The sequence below is a fragment of the Panthera tigris genome, chromosome B3 (genome assembly GCF_018350195.1).
Source record: "Panthera tigris isolate Pti1 chromosome B3, P.tigris_Pti1_mat1.1, whole genome shotgun sequence".
NCBI lineage: Eukaryota > Metazoa > Chordata > Mammalia > Carnivora > Felidae > Panthera > Panthera tigris.
Window position 1 is genome coordinate 109,441,572 of NC_056665.1, and position 21,430 is coordinate 109,463,001.

The 21,430-nt window shown below is 38.4% G+C and overlaps 1 protein-coding gene across 1 annotated transcript; it reads right to left on the reverse strand.

Moving 5' to 3' along the window:
- Positions 1 to 1,239: 1,239 nt before the first annotated feature.
- Positions 1,240 to 1,635, reverse strand: LOC102967464 (60S ribosomal protein L32-like; the record flags this gene model as incomplete). Its single annotated transcript, XM_042989264.1, has 1 exon — positions 1,240 to 1,635. A coding segment is annotated over one exon (393 nt), but the record flags the coding sequence as incomplete, so codon positions are not given.
- Positions 1,636 to 21,430: the final 19,795 nt, after the last annotated feature.

Genomic DNA, 21,430 nt, shown 5'->3' on the forward strand with positions numbered 1-21,430 from the left:
GAGAGAGAAATGTTCATGAAGAGCAAGACAGTTAACTCTGAAGAATCCCTCAGAGGCTCAGTACTTACAGGTACCAAGTCCACAAGATGGCATTAGACCGAGCATCAAAAGTCTGGCATTGAAATCCTAGTTCCCCTCTCCCATCCTACAGATCCTCATGCCTAAAAATGAACAGACAGCCCAAAATTACAGACATTGTAGGAAAACCTCCAACAAAAACCAAAGCGGATGTGGAGAAAATAGGGTCACTGTAGGGAACACTATAAAATAATCACTATTATAAAGAGTTTGCATCCATAAAAGAATAAGGTACGTGTATATGTGTTATATGGTGTATATTTCATAAAATGTTTAACAAGCTTATTAATAAATGTTACATATAACTGTATATGTAATATATAATATTTAATTACATGGGAGTGTGTGGGTGGCTCAGTCAGTTAAGTGTCTGATTCTTGATTTCAGCTCTGGGCCATGATCTCACAGTTCATGAGTTCTAGCCCCATGTCGGGTTCCCATCCAACAGTGCTGGAGCCTGCTTGGGAGTCTTTCTCTCTCTGCCCCTCCCCTGCTCGTGTGCACCCACACGCACTCTCTCTCTCTCTCTCTCTCTCTCTCTCTCAAAATAAATAAAATAAAACTTTAAAAAGTAATAATATCTACACATATCAGTTAACAAGAAAGAGTTCGATATACATTATATGTAGATATTCATTATATAATTTGCATTAAACATATATAATATGTAGATATATGTTAGATATATATAAAATGTATATATTAGTTAACAAGAAAGAGCCCTTGAAAATGAAAAAAAAATCTCACAGAAAGTAGAATAAAAAGCAATGAAATGGAAAGTTGAAGAAAAAACATTTTTATTAAGCTTTTAATTTTAATGCCAGTATAGTTAACATACAGTATTATATTAAATGTTTAAATATTTATTTTGGGAGAGAGAGAGAGAGCAGGGGAGGGGCAGAGAGAGAGAAAATTCCAGGCAGGCTCTGTGTTGTCAGCCTGGCACCCAACCCGGGGCTTGAACTCACAAACTGTGAGATCATGATCTGAGCCAAAAGCAAAAGTTGGATGCTTAACCAACTGAGCCAGCCACCCAGGCACCCCTACAGTGTTATATTAGTTTCTTTCTTTCTTTCTTTCTTTCTTTCTTTCTTTCTTTCTTTCTTTCTTTCTTTTGTAGTTTTATGGTTTTATTAACACAAATATGACATGCACATAAGCTGTCTATTCATTTTCTTTGCTGCACAGTCTGGCATTGGGATTCGTGACTCTGATGGCCAGCTGGGCTGCTCTTTCCACAATGGCTTTATGGTTCTTGGAGGAGACCTTGTGAGCAGTCTCTGCACAGTAAGATTTATTGCACATCAGCAGCACCTCAAGGTCCTTGACATTGTGGACTAGGAACTTCCGGAAGCCACAGCGCAGCATGTGCTTTGTCTTCTTGTTGCTCCCGTAACCAACGTTGGGCATCAAGATCTGGCCCTTGAGTCTTCTGCGCACTCTATTGTCAATGCCTCTGGGTTTCTGCCAGTTACGCTTGATTTTGACGTATCGGTCTGACTGGTGCCGGATGAGCTTCTTGGTCCTCTTTTTAACAATCTTGGGCTTCACCAGAGGTTAAGGGCAGCCATGATGCCAAATAAGAGATGGCTGCCACCTCCACAGGCAGCGCCGAGGACAAGACAGGAAGCATATTCCTGTCAAGTGTACAGTGCAGTGATCCAGCAGTTCTATACAATACTCCGTACTCATCACAAGTGCGCTCCTTAATCCCCGTTTCACCTGCTTCACCCGTCCCCCTACCCACCTCCCATCTGGTAACCATGTGGTTGTTGTTTATAGCTAACAGTGTGGTTTTTAGTCTGTCTCTTTTTTCTCCTTTGTTCACTCATTTCTTTTCTTTTTTTTTAATTTTTTAAAGTTTGTTTATTTTGAGAGAGACAGCCACGGAAGGAGCAGAGAGAGAGGGAGAGAGAGATGGAGAATCCCAAGCAGGTTCTACACTATCAGAGTACGGAGCCCGATATGGAGCTCAAACTCATGAACCACGAGATCATGACCTGAGCTGAAAGCAAGAGTCAGCTTCTTTAACCAACTGAGCCACCCAGGTACCCCTCTTTTCTTCTTTTTAAATTTTATTTATTTATGTTGAGAGAGAGGGAGGAGCAGAGAGGAGAGACAAAATCCTAAGCAGGCTCCACACTGTCAGCGCAGAGCCTGCCTCAGGGCTCAAATTCACAAACCTTGAGATCACGACCCGAGCAGAGGTCAAGAGTCAGATGCTTAACTGACTGAGCCACCGAGGTGCCCCTGTTTGTTTTGTTTTTTAAATGCCATATATGAATGAAGTCATATGGTATTTGTCTTTAGATGAAAAAATTTTTTAAAGAATTCAGAAATTTCAGTTAATATGAAGTATAGAAAGAGAAGAAAGAAAATGGAAGACTGGCATTTATCAAAGAAATAATACAAAAACGTGTCCTAGAACAGAAGGATATGAGTCATTGTTGTGTCTCCCAAAGAGGAAAGAGAAAGCACAACTAAGGTATGTTATGGAGAAATGTCAGTATCCTGGGCCTACGGAGAAGATCCACAGTAATGAGGGAGGTGGACTGTGGTGGAATGAAGTCTTCCTCCAACTGTGATGGGAAGTCAATATCTAAAATTAATTTTAGGGGTGCCTGGGTGGCTCAGTCAGTTAAACTTCCAACTCTTGGTTTTGGCTCAGGTCATGGTTTCCCAGTTTCGTGGGTTTGAGCCCCGTGTCAGGCTCTTCACTGGTAATGAGGAGCCTGCTAAATAAATAAATTTAAAAAATAAATAAAATTAATTTTAAAATAACTTTATAAGAGCATTGTTTAGAAATATGGTTGTAAATTTGGGTAAACAGCTAAAAGAATTTAAGATAGTTACCTGGTAAGCAGGACTGGGATCACAGCAGGGAACTAATGTCGGAATTGTGAGCTTTTTAGTATTATGTCTTTTTAAAACTATAGCCTTTTATTTTATTTTATTTTATTTTATTTTATTTTATTTTATTTTATTTTATTTTAGTAAGCTCTACACCCAATGTGGGGCTTGAACTCACAACCTTGAGATCAGGAGTCCCATGTTCTACCGACTGAGCCGGCCAGGCGCCCCTAAAACTATAGACTTTTATTGCTTTGGAAAACAGTAAATAATATTAACAAAAAACCTCTCTAGCTTCCCTGCTCCCTTTTGCCTGCAAATATGCCTTAAATCTCCACAGCCTGCTTTCTAAAATCAGGCCTCCTCCTGCCTTCTGATCTCTTTATCAGCCCTCTCTTCCCAGCCTCACACATCCTGCACACCCATCATGTATTCCTTTATGAACATGGATTGAGCACCTACTGTGAGCTAGTGGCTGTAGAAAGACGAATAAGATGCTTTCTCCATCCTCACTGAATGGTCTAATAGCAGAAACAGATGCATAAAAAATAAGCACTTCCATGCATTTGATGCTTAAACAAAAGTATAGACAACTACCTGTTCCATGAGAATCCAAAAGAAAGAACAACATGTTGCACAAGTTTGTCTCTTAGAGCTCCATGCCCTTGATGATGCTGATTTGTGTGTTTGGGGTTGTTTTGGCCGTGCAGAAGGACAACATGAAACTTCCTCTTATTGGTTCTGCCCTCTCCCTCCTCCCAGAAACAAAGGCTTTTTCTTTCTTGCTCTCCAATCACTCTGTCCATTGTGCTTTGATTCTCTTACTTGGCAAGCGTTGTGAGATAACAATTAAGAACTCCAGTTCTGGAGTGGAGAAGACTCTGGCACTTCCTAGCTTTGTGACAGGGCAGGCTACATATCTTTGTGTCCACCTGCTTCATTTCTTAGGTGGGAAAATAAGATAGAATAGGTTGTTTTGAATATTACATGAGATAATTCATTGTAAATACTTAGAACATAGTGTTTATTGTGGTCATGTCAATCTCCCCTATTGGCTGCAGTCCTGAGGAGGATAAGGATTGTATTTGATTCAACTTCTGTCACTGAGGTCCAGTTCAGAGCTTGAAACCTGCAAGGAACCTGTTTGCTCTGATGATACAGGAAGAAAGAAGACATTGGTCTAGGCAGATTTAATGGAGATTGTGGGAACTGAACTGGTGTTAAAGGATGGATAACATCTAGCCAGGTGGTGGGAGTGGCCAGTGCAAAAAGTCTGTCATTGGGAAAGAGTGTGTGGGAATCAGTTTGCTTACAAAGAGGGTGTACGTTGGGTGAATGGGAGATAAGGTTGGGTGAATGGGAGATGAGGATGGTACGTGGGATAAAGTTGTGAGCATAAACAGGCAGAGGTATTTGGACCTGAGGTGGTAAACAGGGACTCGGTAGGCTCTTAAGAGTAATGCAACAATACCAATACTTAAGGAAGGTTAGTGTGTAAGTTAGCAGGAGCTCCCTCTTGCACTCACCACACCTGATGAGTCACCGCCGTTGGTATGGAGCTAAGTGAAAAGCATGCATCTGAGTTTTATGAAAAGGAAATGAGAGATGATTCGATGGCTACCTATACGGAGCAGTGGAGTCAAGCAAAGATAAATTTGGAAAGGAGAGCAGATTTTAGAAGAAAACTGGGAGGCAACATTCATCTTTTGAATTCAGCAAATATTTATTGAAAAAAATACTTACTGAGCTTCTGTTACGTGCAGAGCATTGCTGAGTACCGTGGTGAATACAAAGAGCTCTCTCTTCAGGTAGAGGCAATAATACAGGTACACAAATCTCCATGTACAGGAAGGAACGTGCTGATGCTGAGAGAGCGAGAAGATGAGTAAAGAACAGAGAGCATTTCAGACCAGTAGTTCTGAAACTTTTGTTCTCAGGACCCCTCTACACTCAAAAATTATTGAAGACCCCACAGAGCTGTTGTTTATATGTTATGTCTATCGATACTTTTGTATTTGAAATTAAAATAAAAATTTTAAATATTTGCCTATTTTTAAGTAACAATATTAAACCTATCGCATGTTAACCTAAGTAACATTTTATGAATAATATATTTTAAAATATGTAGTAATGGGGAACGTAGCTGGCTCAGTTGGTGGAGCATGTGACTCTTGATCTCAGGGTTGTGAGTTCAGGCCCCACGCTGGCTGTAGAGATTACTTAGATATAAAATCTTTTTTTCTCTCTCTCTTTTTTTTTTTTTTTTGAAAGAGAGAGAGCATGGAGCGCCTGGGTGGCTCAGTCGGTTGTGTTCGACTTCAGCTCAGGTCATGATCTCGCAGTCCATGGGTTTGAGCCCCACGTCGGGCTCTGTGCTGACAGCTCAGAGCCTGGAGCCTGTTTCAGATTCTGTGTCTCCCTCTTTCTCTGACCCTCCCCTGTTCATGCTCTCTCTCTGTCTCAAAAATAAATAAATGTTAAAAAAAAATTTTTTTTTAAAGATTAAAAAAAATAAAGACATTCATTAAATTTGAATGCTGTTGGAAATGGGGGATTCTGGCAAGCCTCAAAATACACAGTATGAAAACAAGCAAATATGGAAATACACAGAAAGGGCAGGTAAAAGGATGTAGAAGACCAGCCTTTTCTATTTCACATGTTTAATAGGCCTGTGCTTTGTGGGCATTCCTGACTGGCATAGTGATCTCCATGCTGGAGTTTGCAGGGTAACTCACTGAGGTTTAGGAACAAAATATTAGAACTTGTATTTAAATTTCTTTTTTACCAGGCCACCTGGATGGCTCAGTCTGTTGAGCATCCGACTTCAGCTCAGGTCATGATCTCACTGTTCATGGGTTTGAGCCCCATGTCGGGCTCTGTGCTGACAGCTCAGAGCCTGAAGCCTGCTTTGGAGTCTGTGTCTCCCCCTCTCTCTCTCTCTCTCTCTGCCTCCCCCCCTCCCCAATAAATAAACATTACATTTCCTTTTTACCTAAAAACAGGAAATTAATTTTTACTAATATTTAATATACAGAATGCCACTTGCATTCAGTCCAAAGGTCAGATGGTCACATGAGGTGGCAGGTATTCAGGAACAAGAATTCAGGTGTCACTCTTCTGTGTTTGCTCCTTTTTAGCACATTGTGATACATTGTACAATGGTACAGAAAAAGATTTACCAATCATAACATCTAACTACACTAACCTCACAAAATGGGTATTGGTGCAAGATCTCTTTCCTGGTCATTGCACCCATTCCCCATATGCTGTCTGTTCTTGGCTGCTAACAACTCATAGGTATCCCTCCTGCCTGGGGGAATTGCCCTGAAATGATGGGGGCCACCTAATCAGAGAGGTTGGACACTACCACTGCCGTCCCACCCACACCCCAGGAGACCTGGAGCTGATGACCAAATGTAAGGCTTGCCTCCTTTCCTCAAAGTGAGATGACTCCCTGGTGCCATCTGTACCCCAAAGCTCCTTGTGGGATCAGATTGAGGATAAACTTCAATTGAGTCCACACCTTTGCCTAGCCCTTTCTCCTACCCTGTTTTGTTTTTCTCACTTTCTTACAGGCTTCATCATAACATCACTCTCAGAAAAGAATCACTGGAATCCTCATCTCAAACTCTGCTTCTTAAGAACCTGGCCTAAGACAATAAGCATATGCTTTTGAAATACTCATGGACTGCCTGGGTGGCGCAGTTGGTTAAGCATCTGACTTGGGCTCAGTTCATAATCTCCCAGTTTGTGAGTTCAAGCTCCGAGTCGGGCTCTATAGTGACACCTCAGAGCCTGGAGCCTGCTTCGGATTCTGTGTCTCCCACTCTCTCTGCCCTCCCCCTATCATGCTCTGTCTTTCTCTCTCTCTCTCAAAAATAAATAAACATTTTTAAACCTTTAAAAATAAAAAATAAAAGTCACAAAAAGAAGACAAGAAAAGATCAATAATACAAAAGCAACAACAAATAGATTTTTCTTACTTCCAGTACAGTCTCTTCTTAGTCAAAATATGTGGTAAAAATGGCAGCTTAATGAGATCTAATAAGAAGTCAGGTAAAATTACAAAGAAGACTATTTGAAATATGGATTTCTATTCACTTTTCTAGCAAGTGAATCTTGCCTTAGTGACTAGAATGGTTTGAAATATTAGCTAATAAGTAAAACACTGTCAGCAAGGTATTTAAAATCTATGCATCCGGAATAGGAAGCTTAAATCTCAGCAGTCTTTTCAGTGATGTTTAAAATTATGTGACCATGCAATACTTTATACAATTTCACATAACATTAAGTGATAAATGTTTAGAATTCTAAGATTTCTTCCCAGGTTTCCTAACAATGAAAGACAAAACAAAAAAATCGCAACAACTAAAAAGAAACCAGTTTACCACTACTTACACACCATTCCTTCCTACCACAGTTAAATAGCTAAAATAATTTAAAGAATTTTAAAAAGGGACAAAACTATATTTTTTTAAATTTATGCTTATTTTGAGAGAGAGAGAAAGAGAGAGAGCACGAGCAGGGGAGGGGCAGAGCAGTCTGCCCTGGCCGTGCACAGCCAGATGTGGGGCCTGAACTCAAGAACTGCGAGATTGTGACCTAAGTCAAAATCAACGGTCTGACGCTTAACCGACTGAGCCACCCAGGCACCCCTAAAACACATTCCTTTAGGTAACATACACTAAAAAGAATAGGAATAGAAACTATTGTGGAAAGTTGAAGGAACAAATATTAGAAAAAATTATGTGGTGCGAGAGGTTCCTATTAATTTGGATGAAAATAAAAGTGTTTCTAACATGTCTCAGCTATGGTATTTATTAAATTCTGAGTCAATAATGAAACATGGGAAGAACTGTTTTTCTTAAGCCATTACAAAAAAGCTATCTCAGAGAGATTATGTTTTTAATAGTAAATGACTTCTTTAATAAAAATTTTTCATGGGAAAACAAAACTGACTTTTTTAGTTTTAGTGGGGCAACTGACTTCACTAGAATAAATGAATTTTCTGGAACATGGTTACAGTGCTCATGACACATGTGACATTAAATCATGGGATTCATCACTGGCAGGATATAATAAAAATATAGTTGGAGTCAGACTATACAAACTTCTGCAGAATGTCATCAATCTGGTTATTTAAGAAAACCTGTTTTTAATGTTTATTTTTGAGAGACAGAGACAGAGCGTAAGGCGGGGGGGGGGGGGGGTGGGTAGGGCAGAGAGACGGGGAGACACAGAATCCGAAGCAGGCTCCAGGCTCTGAGCTGTCAGCACAGAGCCCAATGCAGGACTTGAACCTATGACCCATGAGATCATGACCTGAGCTGAAGTCAGACACTTAACTGACTGAGCCACCCAGGCGCCCCAACCTGTCCTTTTTTTTTTTTTTAAATAGTTTATTTTGAGAAAGAGCAAGAGCATGTGGGAGGGGCAGAGAGAGAAAACCGAATCCTCTGCATTGTCAGCCCAGAGCCTGATGCAGGGCTCGAACCCACAAATCGTGAAATCATGACCTGAGCCAAAGTTCACGCTTAACCGACTGAGCCACCCAGGTGCCCCTCGTCAATCTAGTTATTTAATAAAAACAAGACTTTAAAATTTTAGTGTAGACTTTTTTAAGATTTTATTTTTGAGTAATCTCCGCACCCTGCATGGGGCTCGAACTCAACAACCCCAAGATCAAGAGTTGTGTGCTGTATCCACTGAGCCAGCCAGGCACCCTGGTAGTATAGGTTCTTTATAATACTTTTTAATTATATGTAGAATGAGTATAAAAAATGTTCATATAGAGGGAGAGGTTCACGGATTTTTCTGTGGCAAAATAATAGATTTGCCAAAGTGAAGAAAAATTACACACTTTCTTTTTATAAAAAGGAAAGAGTTTCAAATTTCCTGCCTTTCTTGTGCTGACAAGTGGCTTTCTGTAAAATGCAATGTTGGCAAATATTTTGGGGAACAGAAAAAAGGAACACTTGATCTGATTATTTCAGGTAACAGTGATCTTTTAACAATGAATGGAAAAGTGATTTCTCATCAGAAGAATGTATAATTTGAAAACACATGCTTGGAAATGTTTCTATTATTGATTGTGTGAATTTATTGCTGAAGATGACACAAGTTTTTCACATATAAAAATTGAAGTACACTGGGGCGCCTGGGTGGTTCAGTCCATTAAGTGTCCAACTTCGGCTCAGGTCATGATCTCGTAGTTTGTGAGTTCGAGCCCCGCGTCAGCACCGCTCAGAGCCTGGAGGCTGCTTCCCATTCTGTGTCTCCCTCTCTCTCTCTGCCGCTCACCCACTGAGACTCTGTCTCTGTCTCTCTCAAAAACAAAATAAACATTAAAAAGATAAATTTTAAAAAATTGAAGTACACTGAAATTAGAAATGATTTTCAAACTTGTTTGAAAATTTACTAAATGAAGAGTTAGAATATATTTTTAATCTATGTGTTAGATATAAAAAAGTAACATCTGATTGATGTTAGGGAAGATGGATATTTCTAGTGGAATTTGAGAAAAATCTTCATAATTAGGATACAGGATAAAAAAAATGAGCATCCTTTTTTTGTATTACTTCCCTTTGAATCTTACTACCTTTTTAAAAATTATTATTTTGAGATAGGGAGGGGGAGTGGGGGAGGAGCAGAGAGAGGGAGAGAGAGAGAATCCCAAGCAGGATGGAGCCCCACATGGGGCTCAATCCCATGAACCATGACACTTAACCCACAGAGCCACCCACGTGTCCCTCAAGTATCTTTATATCCAAGATGTTAAACCAAGAGTTTCAAAAATAATGAAGTTATTTCTATTTTTCATGAGAGCAAAATATTTAAGAATCATCAATAAGTAAAAATTATTTTAGAGATCTCATTCTGTAAAAATCCTTATTCTATGTGTATTTTATAATATAAGAAGCATTGGTACATATAGATAATTTATAAATTACAGATTGGGAATAGATACTTGAACTTTTTTTATGATGAATGTATAGTCAACAAAATTTGGTGACCAGGGGTTTAGTGAATACTAAGTACTACATTGACAGAATGCTTTTTATTCTTTTTTTTTCCTTCTTCCAGGATTTTATTTAAATTCAAGTTAGTTAACATATAGTATAGTGTTGGTTTCAGAAGTAGAGTGCTTTTTATTCTTTAATGAAACTCTCTAAGCTGATACAATTAAGTATTTTAATTGCATTCTAAAATAGGTACAAATTCAAGATGTAAGAATGAAAATATAACTTTCTTTTTTTTAATGTTTATTTTTGAGAGAGAGATAGAGCATGAGCAGGGGAGGGGTAGAGAGAGAGGGAGACACAGAATCAGAAGCAGGCTCCAGGCTCTGAGCTGTCAGCACAGAGCCTCATGCAGGGCTCAAACCCATGAACCGTGAGATCATGACCTGAGCCCAAGTCATATGCTTAACCGACTGAGCTACCCAGGCATCCCTGAAAATAGAGCTTTCAAGTTTTTTCTTGGCAAAACAATCTGAAATCATACATAGAGTAATGTAGCGTATGGAACTCAAACATCCTTTCTGTGATGGGAGAGTTAAGTCAACAGAGCAAACCTATAAACCAGCCTGCTGCATGGTAGATTGAGATCTGCATGACCTGTTGATTATAGAGAGCCAAAAGACATGGTCCACATATGAGCCATGGCCCTTTCACATGTTAATTCTACTCAATACAGAAAGGTGATTCAATAGATGTCATAGTCTCACCATTTCACGAACAGATAGATCACTCTTGCATTCACAGAGGTGGAGAGAAGACAGAGGCCTCTCCCCTAGAACTTCCTAAAGAATGGAAGCTTTTGGGGCACCTGGGTGGCTCAGTCGGTTGAGCGACCGACTTCGGCTCAGGTCATGATCTCACGGTTTGTGGGTTCGAGCCCCGCGTCAGGCTCTGTGCTGACAGCTCGGAGCCTGGAGCCTGCTTCTGATTCTGTGTCTCCCTCTCTCTCTCTGCCCCTCCCGGACTCATGCTCTGTCTCTCTCTGTCTCCGAAATAAATAAACATTAAAAAAAAAAAAAAAAAAAAAAAAGAATGGAAGCTTTGGCAGACATTCTTACCTTCTTGGCTGAAGCAAAAATGTGTAAGAGTGAAAGAATGAGTTTCCTCAAAAACAATCAAAATTCTAAAGGCAGCTGATTACAAATTTAATACTCAGAGATCAATAGCTTTCCCGTACATAGAAAAGATCCAGTTAGAACATAAAGTGAATAAAAGATCCCATATACTATTTAAAAGATTATATACTCAGGGACAAACCTAAGAAATGTGCTAGGCCTGTGTGAAGCTAACTGGAGGATATTGAAGATGATTTGAGTATGTTTTGCAGAGTCAGTTCAGTTGTCATTTCTTCCAGGAAGACTGCCCAGATCCCCTGGGTTATATCAAACCACTTAATGTAAATTCACCATGAAACCATGTATCTGTCCCTTAAAGCTTGGCAATTTTATGTTTATATGTGCAACGATTTGCTTAATCTCTTTCCTCTTCTGGATTTCACGATATCTGTAAAAATGGATATGTTACTTTAGTTACATTTACATCTCCAGTGCCTAGTATAGTTCCTGGTGTAATAGGCACTCAATAAATGTTTCTTGAGTGAGTGATAATATGGTAAAAACTGTTACTCTACGTAAATTAATCCATACCTTGAATATAATAACAGTTGGCATATCGGCAGCATTATGTTTTGGAAACTGACAAAGTGTTAGAATTCATCTAGATTCTGGAGATGATTGGTGGAGATAGTTGCACAATAATGTGAGTGTGCACAGTGAAATTGTACACTTACAAATGGTTAAAATGATAGGCGCTTGGGCAGGCACTCTGTTGGTTAAGCATCTGACTTTGGCTCAGGTCATGATCTCACAGTTCATGGGTTCGAGCCCCACATCAGGCTGTGTGCTGACAGCTCAGAGCCTGGAGCCTGCTTCGGACTCTGTATCTCCCCCTCTCTCTGCCTTTCTCCTGCTTGTGCTCTCTTGCTCAAAAATAAATAAACATTTAAAAGAATGGTTAAAGTAGTACATTTTATGTATATTTTACAATAAAAAAAATGGCCAAAAAACTTCATCTGGAAATATGAGAATAGACAGAAAAAACTTTTTAAAAATTATTATATTTTAGAGAGCACAAGCGGGGGAGGGGGCAGAGAGAGAGAGAATCTTAAGCTGACTCCATGCTCAGCACAGAGCCGTACATAGGGCTTGATCCCACGAACTGTGAGATCATGATCTGAGCCAAAATCAAGAGTTGGATGCTCAACCAATTGACCCACCCAGGCGGCTTGAGAGAAAAAAAAAAAACTTTTTAAAAAAGAACATTAATAGAGAAATAATCTTTCTAAAAATTGAAACTTATTGTAAACGTGCAGTACTAGAAACCCTTTGCAACCAGATAAACAAATCAATGAAGCTGAGTAAAGACTCCAGAAAAAGACTAATATTTATATGGGAATTTAGTACAAGATAAAGATAACATTTCAGAGTAAAGGGGTGACTTATTCAACAATACTTTTGGGAAAATAAGATAGCCACAAAAAAAAAAAGGACTGAATTTGCATTAGGTCACTTCTTTAGAAAAATTAGGTTATTCACATTCATGGTAAAACAAAAAAAGAAAAAACCTTGAAATGATACACAACTATATACATTAAGAAGTGAATTACCCTCTCACTCTCTCCCTATTTCTCTTCCCAAAGCTGATCCCTAAAACTAGTTTCTTGGGTATCTTTCCAGAGATATCATGTGCCTTTTATGTATATATTATCTGGGTTTTTTTTTTAAAGTTTATTTATTTATTTATTTTGAGAGAGAGAGTGAGAGTGGGGGAGGGGCAGAGAGAGAGGGAGAGAGAATCCCAAGTGGTGTCTGCACTGGCAGTGCGGGGCCCAGCGCGGGGCTTTTGAACTCACAAATGGTGAGATCATGACCTGAGCCGCAATCGAGTTGAATACGTAACCAACTGAGCCACCCACGTACCCCATATATTATCTGTTTTTGGTAAATATACAGGAACATACTTTTCTTTATTTTGTTTTTTTTTTTGCAACTTGGAAATAGGTTGGAGTTATTCTACATTAGTATGTATATAGTTGTCACCTTTTTTTGTTTTTGGCTACATAAAATAGTCCTTTGGAATAATGTGTGTATGTATATGTGTGTATATGTGTGTGTATATATATATATATATGTATATATATATATACATATATATATATGTATATTCATTATGTGTAAGTGACAGAAAGGGTTAATATGCAAAGAGCACTCTTTTGTCAGTAAGACAAAAGCCTAAAATAAAATGGACAAAGACATGAATATATAACACATTCGGGAAAAGGCTTAAACTTATAAATAAATAAATGCAAAATAAAACAATAAAATTAATTTTAAGAATAAAGCATTTTTTTACTCAGAGTGAAATATGGAAAAGTTCAATAATATCCAGCCAGTATTGATGATGAATAGGGAAGCAGGTACTCTTATATACCACTAATGGCATTATCAATTAATATAATCTTATCTCGAGGCCAGTTTGACATCTGTCATCACAAAGAAATCCACAGAGGTTTATTCATCAATTCCACTTCATATAAATGTATAAAAATGTATATATAAGGATGGTCACTGTATCACTAATTTTTAAAAACCTGACAATATCTTAAATGTACAAACAGAATATTAGTTAAATTATGCTACAAGAATATAATAATATATAGTCATTAAAATTAAGTAGGTCCTTCATTATATACATTTTTAAATGAAAACTGTACAGACCGTATAGGCAGCTCATTTTTATTTAACTTTGAAAAGGAAATCTATGCTAGTGTATACATTTTTAAAAATCTGAAGAAGGATTGGTCGATAATAGTTACCTCTGAGCAGTGAGAGCCTTTAGAGTTATTTTTCTTTTATATCTGTTTTGTTTTAATTTTGTATGTAACCATGAGCAAGTTTTATTCATTCATGATAAAGTTATTAAAATGTCAGTACACTGAAATAGCTACATAAAATGGCTACTTTAAATGTCATACCCGCCTCAGAAAGCTTTGCTGCAATCCCTTTTTTAAAAAAGCAGCCTTCAAGCTCTGAGAACTGTCTCTCTAGACAGATTGCAACAGCTCGTGAAAACTTGCCGGTCCCTATATTGACTGTCAGGGTAGATTAGACTCCATCGTTTAAGGAAAATTAAAGAGTAACGACAAAATCTTGTTAATATTTATTTGTAAATTTACAAAGATTCTCATCTGGGGCACCCGGGTGGCTCAGTCAGTTAAACGTCCAACTCTTGAATTCGGCCCAGGTCATGATCCCAGGATCGTGGGATTGAGCCCCACGTCAGGCTTTGCACTGAGCGTGGAACCTGCTAAAGATTCTTTCCTCTTCCCCCTCTTGTCTTCCCTCTCCCCCGCTGATGTACACACTGTCTCTCTTTCTTTAAGATAAAAATAAATAAATAAAAAATAAAAAGATTTCCATCAAAAAAAGCTTTTTTTTAACACTCAGCTGATTTTTGAAAAGCTAATCAAGTGGTTCATCTCAAAGCATTCTGGTTAATTTTAATTGACATTTAGCTATAAATCAATACACTTTAAAGTAGAGATAATATAAAAATGTGCAAATTACTCTGATTAGTTTGGGACTTCTGTATCAAGGACAGTGAAAGTAAGTTGTTAATGTTACTTCTTGATTTTCTAAACCTCCAATATATTGTTTTAAATAGCTGCAAAGAAATAGAGAAGTTCTTTCTCTGGAAAAGAAAAAAACAACTGTTTTACCCTTACGTGTTTACACATATTACTAAGTTTTCAAAATATTGATGTAATTTTGATTCTAGTAAGAACCCACTCTTCATAAAAATATTCAGACTACCATCCTAGAAACACTACATACAGAAATAGAACAAAATCTTTTTAAGAAATGCCAGCCCGTATCCTCAGAATTTGTATTGAACACTTACGTGAAACATTTATATATTGAGAACCTTGAAAAAAGTAGCATATGTAGGGTAAGTTTTCACCAACATTACTAATGATATATTTGCTAGGTAAATAATGTTGGAAATTACCAGTAATGCATTAGTCATGCTCTCTTTTGGACATGGGAGAGAGAGATGTGTAAGTCTGGCAATGAAGATTAATTCCCAATCTGGTAATATAGAGTAGCCTTTTATACTTGGAACTGATAATTATTAACAATTGGGAAGTATTCATCCTCTTGTTATTGTTTTAGACCTATAAAAATGTTTCCTACCTCTGCTCAGTCCTAAATCCTTAACCAGATGAGATTTTTTTATTGGGAGTCTTAAGCTCCAATAGCAGAAGAGAGTTATGTACTGCTTTCCAACTGTTTTATAGTTTTATAATTCTTAGGGTGTACTGATTTGTGGGATTTTTTTCCCCCTGCAATAGAAATGTCTTTAAAGTGAAGCATTTTAGTTCAGGACTTGAAGGAAAGTTTGCATAGCAGAAAATAAAATGCTGATTTGAAGAATTTGGATAAATGTAGGCAGAAGTCAGAAATTTCAGTTTGTTCAATTTACTCTAGGAGAAACTGAAGTTACTAAATACATGTTATTGAATGCATTAGAAGTAGGTTTATATCGGGGTGCCTGGGTGGCTCAGTCGGTTAAGCGGCCGACTTCGGCTCAGGTCATGATCTTGCGGTGCGTGAGTTCAAGCCCCGTGTCGGGCTCTATGCTGACAGCTCAGAGCCTGGAGCCTGTTTCAGATTCTGTGTCTCCCTCTCTCTGACCCTCCCCCGTTCATGCTCTGTCTCTCTCTGTCTCAAAAATAAATAAACATTAAAAAATTTAAAAAAAAAAAAAAAGAAGTAGGTTTATATGAACTTTTGTAAACATTCTTCCTTTCTCTTTTCTTTCAAACCTAACTATACTTTATAAGGAGTATTATTTCTGAGGCAGGAGAAATTATTGTTTTGTATTTACATTTTTCGATAAAATACTATCAATTTAAGTGTTGATAAATGTTTGAAGGTTATTTGAAACATGGTAGTTTATGCTATTGCACAATTATTAGTAAACATTAGTGATACGTGATTTTCATTGTACTCATTGAAATGTAGATTTTTTAAAAGATTTTCTTTTTAAGTAATGTCTACACCCAGCATGGTGCTCAGATTTACAACCATGATGTTGAGTTGTGTGTTCTACCAACAGAGCCAGCCAGGTGCCTCCAAAATGTAGATTTAAAAAAGAAACAATGATGCGCCTGCATTTTACTGGTAGCAATGAATTTAAGACACTGGAAAAAAAAATTTTTATTTATTTTTTTTAACATTTATTTATTTTTGAGACCGAGAGAGACAGAGCATGAACGGGGGAGGGGCAGAGACAGAGGGAGACACAGAATCGGAAGCAGGCTCCAGGCTCCGAGCCATCAGCCCAGAGCCCGACGCGGGGCTCGAACTCACGGACCGCGAGATCGTGACTTGAGCTGAAGTCGGACACTTAACCAACTGAGCCACCCAGGCACCCCAAGACACTGGAAAATTTTTAAATGAATTATAAATATGGCAAAGACATGAATTTAAAGCATTCATAAACACTGTCAGCCATTTCAGGGTTACATGATAATCTGAAACACAGATTAGAGATTCATAGAAGTAACAAGACACGGCAAAGATCTGAAGGAGCAACAAAGATAGCACTCTTAAGGTCATTCTAAAAATGCTTGGAAATTGGTGGTGCAGCCACCCATAGTGTAATTTTTATTAGAAATCTTGATCACTAAAGGACGTTTCCAGTTTTCTTTGAAAAAACACTGAAAAATGAACGTTCTTGGACAGTTTTGCAAATGTGAATCACACAGTTATCGATCCACATTGTGGGGTTCTGTCTTAGACCTTCTTTCCTGGCATACCTAGGGTTGGCAGATGTAAGGTTGCTGTTTCTAGCCTCATGCCCATAGCACAGATGGACCAGTGAAGTAACCAGGACCAAATCACAGTCAACAGAGAAAGTAAGAGAGCCTTGGATTAGTGGGTACAGGTGCAGCTGAGTCAACTCTATGACGTGTAAATGCTGGCTAGATAATCTATTGTCTGACACTAGGTTATTCTATGAAGAAGCCAGATTTTAATTACATTAGGTAAAGACCTTAGATAATCACAAGACTGAAAGGCAGAACTTGGCAAGAGAAACATGCTTTTTAGATGGATCTTTTTAAAGGATCTGATTATTTTGAAATGCAGTAGGGTGTTCAGTTTTTAAAAAATGTTTATTTATTTTTGAGAGAGAGAGACAGAGTGCAAGCAGGGAGGGCAGAGAGAGAGAGGGAAACACAGAATCTGAAGCAGGCTCCAGGCTCTGAGCTGTCAGCACAGAGCTCAACGTGGGGCTCAGACTCATGAGCTGTGAGGTCATGACCTGAGCTGAAGTTGGACACTTAACCGATTGAGCCACCCAGGTGCTCCAGTATAATGTTTAATAGAACAATAAAATGGATACACAAATAAACTGCTGTAAAAAGGAAGACTTTTGGTAGGACATGCTGTAAATGGGTAGCGAGTCAAAAATTCAAAACTGTTCCTTACAGATGAATCTGTCAAAAATTATTGTATGCATGAGGGTGCCTGGGTGGCTCAGTCGGTGCCTGAGACTTCTGAGTTCAAGCCATGGGGAGTTAGGGAGAGGAAGTTCTCTTACTTGTGAGGATTGCTGGCCCCCAATGTGAATAATCATCTTTCCTGTAGCTCAGAGCTTGCTTGCTTTTTTTCTCCAGAGCTTTCTCAATAGACCACAGCTGGCCAATAGACCACAATATTCTTAAAAGACTTTTAGTTGGCTCTAACCCCTTGAAAGGGTTTGGCGGTACAGAATCTAGGTCAGGCAGACCCAGTGCACTAGTAACTTAATAAGTATGTGGCTTCTTTAACAAGAAAATGCTGTTTAATACAACAACTGGAGTGTGCATCCAAATTACCTGGTGGGCTTGTTAAACAAATTGCTAGGTCCTGATCCCCCAGTTTTTGATTCAGAAAGTCTGAGATGGGACCCAGGAATTTGCTTTTCTACCAAGTTCCCAGGTGATGCTGATGCTGCTGGTCAGGGGACTGCACGTTGAGAATCACAGTTCAGGTAACTGAGCTGAACCCTTTGATGTAGTTCGCTAATGTTTCTGTTTGACAAATGTAAGCTTAATGATTAATGGCACAAAGTAGTGTTTAAGATCAGGTGCTACGAAGCCATTTGATGGCTATTGTTAGCTTTCGATTTTACATTCTTACTCAGATACAATCTAATCTTAGATATAATGTAGATTAAAAAAACCCCGCAAGTAAAAAAATCAGTTCTAGCATGTACTATCTACCAATTTCACAAGTCTGTAAACCCCAGAAATGTATTTACTGCCTCATTTCCCAATTCCTTTTTTTCCCTTTCAAATAATTAAATCATTGAATCATTTATTAAAATCTCACTACTTGCCCCTACCACATACCCACATATACACTGTTGATCTCTTTGTTCTTCTGGCAACTCTCTCCTCCTTTCCAGTCTGCATTTTAGTGTTTCTTTCATTGGCTTCCTATCTTCTACCTCCTCTCTCCATTGCCCTTGGCAGACATCATTAATTGACCACAGCATTCTGTTAAAAAATGGTGTCCAAAGTGGTGTCACTTAGACCAGGTTCCCAAACCAATGCTTAATAGCAAGTCTAATTACAGTTTGAGTGTCCCCCAGAAATGTGGCCTTAAGCAGTCAGTCAGGAAATTTTTCTTTATATCAGCACCAGTGAGTCTGTCACCTGGGTCCTCCCCGTCCCCCAAAGAAAGATGAGGTAATCTGCATAAGACGCCTTGCTTTTTCCCCTAGCAAACAGCCTCCTCCGGAACGTCCTTTTCTTTTGCTGATTGCTTTCTTGCCCCCACCCTACGTCTATAAAAACCGTCTACTTTGTGTAACTCCTTGGAGTACCTCTCTTCTTGCTAAATGGGGCACTGCCCAATTCATGAATCATTTAATAAAGCCAATGAGATCTTCAAGTTTACTTAATTGAATTTTGTTATTTAACAGCTCCTATCAACAGAATTTAAGTAATTCTTCACAACATAGCTTCTGCAAAATACTTCGTTGATTGGTGTTTGTCCTTGAGATGAAATGTATGTTGTGAAGATTGTTCCAGAAGCAATTTTGTCTATTTCCATGGCTCTAGGTTTCACTGGATCAAACATGATCTGTAACCCACTACTTCTAGACATTGTTAAATGAGATAATTAATTTTATTTTTAAAAACTATTTTGAGCAAGGTTGCTGTTACTTCTGTTCATATACTTCAAGTTCTATATTGTGTTCATACATTTCCTTGAATACATATTTAGTGAATTAGTAATAATAAACTCCAAAGATTATTTATATCTAAAATATGTTAATTAGTCCTGCCTCTTTTACAGTTCATTTGCAAGATGTTATTTTGCAATATATTCTTGGGTTTGAACTGATAAAACATTGATAATTAGTTGGAATTCATATTTGAGGCTTAATGTCTTATCAGTGTTATTTGGAATAAAAAAAGCTTGTAATAGCCCAATTATAATAGCCCAAATGTAGTCTCCAATTGATTTAATATGGTTAGGTACAGTCTATAGTCCTCACAAGCAATAAAACATTGTCTCATTTTAGCAAAAGCATAATGGAACGGTAGCAAAGGAAAAGAGTAAGGACTACAAGAAATTATTGGCCATGAAGAACAATATTATCAGGTCTGTTATCTTTTACTTATTTATTTACTTATTTTAGAGAGAGAGAGGGACAGAGAGTGAGCAGGGCAGGGTAACAGAGAGGGAGATAGAATCTGAAGCAGGCTCCAGGCTCTGAGCTGTCAGCACCGAGCCTGATGCGGGCTCAAACTCACAAATGCCGCGAGGTCATGACCTGAGCTAAAGTTGGACACTTAACCAACTGAGCCACCCAGGCGCCACTGGACCTGTTATCTTTTAATTGTTGCTATTAATTTTATTGAAACAAATCATACATTTTTATTTAAATATAGCGAAAAATTTTTAATGTAAATAGCAATAAACATCCATTTTATATATTTATTTATTTTAGGTTTCATTTCTCTGAGCTTTTATTTTTTTATTTTTTTTTCAATATATGAAATTTATTGTCAAATTGGTTTCCATACAACACCCAGTGCTCATCCCAAAAGGTGCCCTCCTCAATACCCATCACCCACTTTCCCCTCCCTCCCACCCCCCATCAACCCTCAGTTTATTCTCAGTTTTTAACAGTCTCTTATGCTTTGGCTCTCTCCCACTCTAACCTCTTTTTTTTTTTTTTTTTTTCCTTCCCCTCCCCATGGGTTTCTGTTAAGTTTCTCAGGATCCACATAAGAGTGAAACCATATGGTATCTGTCTTTCTCTGTATGGCTTATTTCACTTAGCATCACACTCTCCAGTTCCATCCACGTTGCTACAAAGGGCCATATTTCGTTCTTTCTCATTGCCCTGTAGTACTCCATTGTGTATATAAACCACAATTTCTTTATCCATTCATCAGTTGATGGACATTTAGGCTCTTTCCATAATTTGGCTATTGTTGAGAGTGCTGCTATAAACATTGGGGTACAAGTGCCCCTATGCATCAGTACTCCTGTATCCCTTGGGTAAATTCCTAGCAGTGCTATTGCTGGGTCATAGGGTAGGTCTATTTTTAATTTTCTGAGGAACCTCCACACTGTTTTCCAGAGTGGCTGCACCAATTTGCATTCCCACCAACAGTGCAAGAGGGTTCCCGTTTCTCCACATCCTCGCCAGCACCTGTAGTCTCTCGATTTGTTCATTTTGGCCACTCTGACTGGCGTGAGGTGATATCTGAGTGTGGTTTTGATTTGTATTTCCCTGATAAGGAGCGACGTTGAACATCTTTTCATGTGCCTGTTGGCCATCCGGATGTCTTCTTTAGAGAAGTGTGTATTCATGTTTTCTGCCCGTTTCTTCACTGGGTTATTTGTTTTTCGGGTGTGGAGTTTGGTGAGCTCTTTATAGATTTTGGATACTAGCCCTTTGTCTGATATGTCATTTGCAAATATCTTTCCCCATTCTGTTGGTTGCCTTTTAGTTTTGTTGGTTGTTTCCTTTGCTGTGCAGAAGCTTTTTATCTTCATAAGGTCCCAATAGTTCATTTTTTATTTTAATTCCCTTGCCTTTGGGGATGTGTCGAGTAAGAGATTGCTACGGCTGAGGTCAGAGAGGTCTTTTCCTGCTTTCTCCTCTAGGGTTTTGATGGTTTCCTGTCTCACATTCAGGTCCTTTATCCATTTTTTTTTTTTTTTTGTGAATGGTGTGAGAAAGTGGTCTAGTTTCAACCTTCTGCATGTTGCTGTCCAGTTCTCCCAGCACCATTTGTTAAAGAGACTGTCTTTTTTCCATTGGATGTTCTTTCCTGCTTTGTCAAAGATTAGTTGGCCATACGTTTGTGGGTCTAGTTCTGGGGTTTCTATTCTATTCCATTGGTCTATGTG